The sequence below is a fragment of the Sesamum indicum genome, linkage group LG1, assembly GCF_026168435.1.
Source record: "Sesamum indicum cultivar Baizhima isolate 11 linkage group LG1, ASM2616843v1, whole genome shotgun sequence".
Taxonomy (NCBI): domain Eukaryota; kingdom Viridiplantae; phylum Streptophyta; class Magnoliopsida; order Lamiales; family Pedaliaceae; genus Sesamum; species Sesamum indicum.
In genome coordinates this window covers 18,756,411-18,762,658 of record NC_142657.1, presented here as the reverse complement: position 1 = coordinate 18,762,658, position 6,248 = coordinate 18,756,411, and the positions used below count along the sequence as shown (strand labels likewise).

Genomic DNA, 6,248 nt, shown 5'->3' with positions numbered 1-6,248 from the left:
AATAAAAAAGTCCGTATCTATTAATTTTGTTTTCCTAAATTGGACGGATATTTGGAATTATTAAATTTTCATTACCTTTCATGAACTTGAATATCATTGAAAACAGAATACTAATCGTTTTATGTAGGCGCATTATGTATTAGGGGTCACTTATAGTGTTTGATCTAACGAGAGTTACGATTAGTTCTTAGTATATTTGTGAGCTTGTAGTTCAAGGGTCGCATTATTTTTTTAAAAAATAGATTGTGTGTTTATTAATATTTTCATAATGAAGTAAAAGAAAATTACACCCAAAAGAAAAGGTGAAAAATCTATTAAAAGAAAAAGGTATAAAAAGGATGTGGGTGGGAATAAAATAAGAAAGTATAGAGTCGTTTTGGTGGACAAAGCTTCTGACAAAGTTGAAATCTTTGCAAATGATTGAATAACCAAATTGTGATTCAGACAAAAATGGTAAAATTTAATAGAAAATGAAGATTGGTTGCATTCCATGTCTTAACAACCTGCCTCTAACATGGACAACTGAGGCTTTGTCTCCCTAACAAAGTTCAATTTTCAAGTCAACAAATCAAATGGGAATAGATAAACAGCTTAATACATTGCAACTAATAATTTCTACACATCTCTCATAATGGGACTGTATGATTGATTACTCTGCAATGCTAACCACACCATCTTCCTCATCAAATAATTAATAAACACACACACACTATTAAATTCCTGTCTCTCTCTCTCTCTCTACACCCATATATATATAAACATGAGTTGCTGGTGTTGCTGAGCAATTACAGCACTTTGACAAATAACAGAAACAGAGAGATATGGCACAAGAAAAGGTCATTTCTGAGAGAGTGAAGCTTCTGATTTCATTGTTTGTTCTGCAGTTCTGCTTTGCAGGATTTCACATTGTGTCCAGAGTTGCACTCAACATTGGTGTTAGCAAAGTTGTCTACCCTGTCTACAGAAATATCATTGCATTGCTGTTGTTGGGACCCTTTGCCTACTTCGTAGAAAAGTGAGGTTTTGGCTCTGTGTGTGTATCTGTGTGTTTGGATTTATTTACCAAATTGAAAGCAAATAGTCACTAATAAGTGTCTCATTTACAGGAAAGAAAGACCACCGCTCACATTCTCTTTATTGGCCCAGTTTTTCCTTCTAGCACTAGTGGGGTAAGCTTACATTTAAACAATGAGTATTATCATATTCTTTGTACCTTCTCATCTTTCTCTCTCTTTTAAGCCTTAAATTACGCTTTATCCCTGTGTGAAACGCTACGCTAATAGGCACAAATCTCTCTAAACAAAAAGAAATGCTAACGTGATAAGTGAACTTTTTGAGGAAAACGGTCTCCCTCCCTCCTTCATCAGGGACTCACGTCGCCCTTTTTTTTTTATGGAGGTTTTTTTTGTCTTTTAGTGTTTTTGTGGGAGATCTGTTACATTTAACTCAGCATGCTAAATACAACTATGCTTTGCTCCACAGGATCACTGCAAACCAGGGCTTTTACATCTTAGGTTTGTACTATGCATCTCCAACCTTTGCATCAGCAATGCAAAACTCAGTGCCCGCAATTACTTTTGTCATGGCATCCGTTCTAGGGTACGTGTGGAGGACTTCTCTTTGGCGTAGAGATAGTCTGCTGAAAAACGGTTAATTGCTGCAGACTGATCCAACTTATCCTTTAATTTTTTATTTTCTTTTTTTGGTTAAGGCTCGAGCAAGTTAATATCATGAGGAGAGATGGACTGGCAAAAGTTCTTGGGACTTTAGCAAGTGTAGGTGGTGCTACAATTATCACTTTGTATAAAGGACCTCCCATTTTGCACCAAGCATCAACACTGGAAGTAGCTAATACATATGGTGAGAGTGCCATTATCTCTTCAACCAAAGTGCAGAACTGGACATGGGGCTGTATATTTCTTATTGGTCACTGCTTATCATGGGCTGGATGGATGGTCCTTCAGGTAAGCCAATGCTAACAATGCCTTTGGATTAAAGTTTCGTAAATTACATTGCCACCCCTGAATTTAGGTTTAATTATACAAACACCTCTACCTCTTTGCAAAAATACAAGTAGACCCATTCAGATTCTAATTGTAGTTTACATAAACACAAACTCAAGAGGGGGGGGGGGGGGGCGCTTACACAAAGACTCCTCAATGAGAGAACACAATAAATGCATAATTTGACGCCTATGGTAACTTTGTCCCATTTAGTAACAATGCAAGACATATTATCATTCCATTCCAACAATTCTTAAACCTTCTGAAAACCAAACGAAACACTAATTATATTATCCCATCCAAACTTCAAATTTTTCAAAACCCAACTCATTTTTCCCAAGTCTTATTAAATTTAGCTAAAAACAACTCCAAACCAAGTGATTAAAACTTTCACATTTGTGCTATTACCTACAAGTTCTTGGCTAGTCAAGCTAAATACTTAAAAATGGGGTAAAAAAGGTCACAGCCACCATTAAGATTCAAGAAAGTTCAGATTTATAAATGTTCAAATCCAGCACCATTATCAACTCAAAGCATCAACTTATTAAGCTTCAATTCTTAATTTGCAGGCCCCCATAGTGAAGAAGTACCCAGCCAAGCTCTCACTGACATCCTTCACATTCTTCTTTGGGTTAATCCAGTTCCTATCTATAGCAGCTTTTGTAGAAAAAGATCCAAAGCGTTGGCAAATCCAGTCTGGGGAAGAGATTTTTACAATCTTATATGCTGTAAGATTTCAAACTAACTTCAATATTTTTCTAGACTGCTAGTTGTCTCTCACCAAGGCATAACTCAGCTACCTTGATACTGGCTACAGGGAATAATATCTTCAGGTCTAGTAATATCTCTACAGACCTGGTGCATTCAGAAAGGAGGCCCAGTTTTCGTTGCCAGCTTCCAGCCAGTTCAAACAGTATTAGTTGCTGGCATGGCATTCATAATTCTTGGTGATCAGTTATACTTTGGAGGGTATGTTATACTTTACTAAATTGATTAAATTCGGTTAAAACAACTTGAAAGAAGTTAAACTACCAGGATTGAAATTTTCCATTCTGATTTCTTTGAGTTGTGTCCACTCTTCCAGAGTCATTGGAGCTGTCCTAATTGTGATTGGCCTTTACCTAGTCTTATGGGGTAAAACAACAGAGACAAGGTATCAAAGCCAAGATACTGAAGAGACATTGACAAAACATCTATTACAGGGTGACAACAACGATCAAGATTGCCCTGATGGAGTTGATATTCCATAATGTTCTATCTGTCCTTGTTCAGGGTCTCCACATGCTTACAGGCCCAAAGACCATAGGACAATTTCCTATAGAATGTCCAACAGGGCCTCAAAAAGGTTAGCATGTTAACATGTAAATCTTCACTGGATTTGTTTAAAATTTCTTGAATTTTCAACTTAGAGAGGAGCGCACTTACTTTGGCCTGTAGAGCAACAAAGGGAAGACAAAATCAAAGAAGAAAGCAATTTGCCAAAGCAGCTCTCAAGTTGTACATTGCTATTCAACACCTTTCATATTAAATAGCACATAGCTATTCTGTAAATTTTACAGATATGGATTAGCAAGTTCCACTATGCAACTTTTCATAATGGACTGTTTGATTGAATAAACAATAAAATCATCTCCACCAAACACTTCAAGGAGATATTTATTAGCTCTTCCTATAATTTGTGAGACTGTATGCATAATCTCTTTGATGTCGGCATTAGTTCGCAATATAACATCAGTAAAGAATAAAATTCAGTAGGTTGGATCAGGCATACCTGGTTCCTAGGTCAATGGGACAAGCAATTGGGTCAGACAGGGAACCAACAGCCCTAATTCGGGCCTGATTGGCTATGGGTTGGACAGGGAAAACCCTACACACGTGGGCCTAAAACAGCACTAATTTGTTTGGAGGAAGCAAAAATGTTACAGGAGGAACATATGAATATAACTTCCATAATTAACACAATTAAACAAAAGAAGCACAAAACTGGCAAGATAATAAGAACAGTAGGAAGGGCTTTAAAATCATCAAAATCTACCCGTTCCACAAAGCCCCACTTGCATATTTCACCAAAGACTTCTTATCCCTAAATATGCTATATGCAATAAAGTCACAACAGATCATGACACCCACCATTGATTAACAAAATAAAAGTCTAGTTGAAAATATCCCAAAAGCTGCTAATTGAGTAAAAAGCACACAAGAAAAACGGGGCAACACGATAACAAACAGTTTCCTCAGGACCCAATATTTTAATGCTTCATACTACTCTACCTCACAGTAACAATGTCGTCAATCTTCAAGATCATGCGAACACACTCCGTAGCCAAGGAAATTGCACTTGTGCTCACCAGCAAGGGCTGCACGACATTCTCCTCCAAAATGTTAGTGATTTGTCCCTTCCTCACATTGATCCCTGCATTGATCTCACCTTGTGCATGCCTATTCCTCAATTCAGTGACAATGGCAATTGGATTCAATCCTGCATTCTCGGCCAAAGTGTAAGGAATAACCTCAAGAGCTTCAGCAAATGCTCTGACACAGTAGCCTTCCATCCCCTGCAGCACTTTTGCCCATGCACCTAATTGTCTCGAAAGCTCAATCTCAGGTGCCCCACCGCCCGCAATCAGAAACTTCTTATTCACCAAACATCTCACCACACACAGAGCGTCATGCAAACTCCTCTCAGCCTCATCAAGCACCAATTGGTTTGAGCCACGGACCAGTACACTAGTAGTCCTTCCCATGTTCTTAATCCCCGTAATCTTCACAATTTTCCCACCATCTCCCAGGGGCACCTCTTCCACCAAATCTGCATACCCTAACTTCTCAGCACGGAAATGTTCAATATTTGAAATGGGCAAGCAATTCAAAGTCTTGGTGATAAACTCAATCTCATCCCTCTCAACATCTTTAATGACTAAAATCTTTGCTTTGGCCAAATAATGCAAAGACAAGTCTGTGACAGCATCCCTCAAGATACTCTTCTGAATTAACAACACATTACACCCTGTGGCTTTAATCTTCTTAATCATCCCTAAGATGTAGTTTCTCTCCTCCTTCAAAATCCTATCCATCTGTGAGTAGTCAGACACCACAATGCTCTGTTCTATGTCAGTTTTAGGGGGAGAAATCTGAAACTGTATGACCCCTATCTTAGCATTTTCTACCCTAGTTGGCCCGCCAGCAGCATGACTCACCTTCTTATCAAAAACCAGCCCTTTTATCAATTCAGTATCATCAACGGTCCCGCCTAATTTCTTCACAATTTTAATATCTTTCAAATCCACTAAATCAGGCTTCTCCGGATCCACCACAGAGAGGACGGCGTCAACAGCTAAAGGGGCTAAAAGAGTAGAGTACTGTGAGACTACCTTCGAGTTGAGCGAAGTGGAGGCAGATTTGACAAGCGAATCACGATCCGACAACTCCACGGGAACCGCCATTGCAGACAAAATCTCAACGGCTTTAATCGAGGTCTTGTGAAGGGAGTCGGAAACAATAGTGGGATGAATGCCGGCAGTCAAGAGACCAAGGGAAGCCTTGAGTAGCGAGCCAGCAATGACGACAACAGTGGTAGTGCCGTCTCCCGCAACGACGTCCTGAGATTTGGACAGCTCGACGAGAAACTTGGCGGCAGGCTGGAGGACTTCCATCTTGTTGAGAATGGTAGCGCCGTCATTAGTAATTATGACCTCTCCGGACGAGGTAGAGATCATCTTGTCCATACCCTTGGGACCGAGACTGGTTCGCACGGCGTTCGCCACAGACTGCGCCGCCGCTATGTTCGCCATACGGATGTCGTCTTTTCGTTTGTTGTCCACGAACGTCTCTGTGGACCTCCCCTTCGACACCGCCGGAGCTGCCATTGATCGGAAATTAGGAGAAAAGGTACAGATTTGAGATGTAAAACCCTAGATTGAGAGTGTGTGTGTGTGTAGGGTTTTCTAGAGATGACTGGCAACGCAGTGTGATACTATACAAATTGAAACCTACACTCCATGCTTTATATTTTAGATTAAAACTTTAAAAAAATGTCTTTTCTTCTCTCTTTTTTCAAATATTTGTTTCCTTTTGGCCATTAGAGTCGAAAATATTATGATTCTTTATATATAATAATGTAAAATTTCAAACTTATAAGTAAATATATGAGCACTATATAGCAAAGTATAATATAAAAATGACTTATACATATTGTATTTTTAGCTCTATTTAAATTTGTTATAACTACAAATATCTTTTTACTAT

The 6,248-nt window shown here is 38.9% G+C and overlaps 2 protein-coding genes across 2 annotated transcripts; one reads left to right on the top strand and one right to left on the bottom strand.

Annotated features, from left to right (window-relative positions):
- Positions 1-797: 797 nt before the first annotated feature.
- On the top strand, positions 798-3,658 carry UMAMIT4 (nodulin MtN21 /EamA-like transporter family protein). The gene is made up of 7 exons (XM_011080677.3): positions 798-1,015; positions 1,107-1,169; positions 1,483-1,599; positions 1,712-1,964; positions 2,573-2,731; positions 2,821-2,972; positions 3,088-3,658. The coding sequence occupies exons 1-7, from the start codon at positions 822-824 to the stop codon at positions 3,251-3,253; spliced, it is 1,104 nt and encodes a 367-aa protein (XP_011078979.1). The 5' UTR covers positions 798-821; the 3' UTR covers positions 3,254-3,658.
- A 337-nt stretch (positions 3,659-3,995) lies between these two features.
- Positions 3,996-5,992, bottom strand: LOC105162447 (TCP-1/cpn60 chaperonin family protein). Its single transcript, XM_011080457.3, has one exon. The coding sequence runs from the start codon at positions 5,867-5,869 to the stop codon at positions 4,271-4,273; it is 1,599 nt and encodes a 532-aa protein (XP_011078759.2). The 5' UTR covers positions 5,870-5,992; the 3' UTR covers positions 3,996-4,270.
- Between the last annotated feature and the right edge of the window lie 256 nt (positions 5,993-6,248).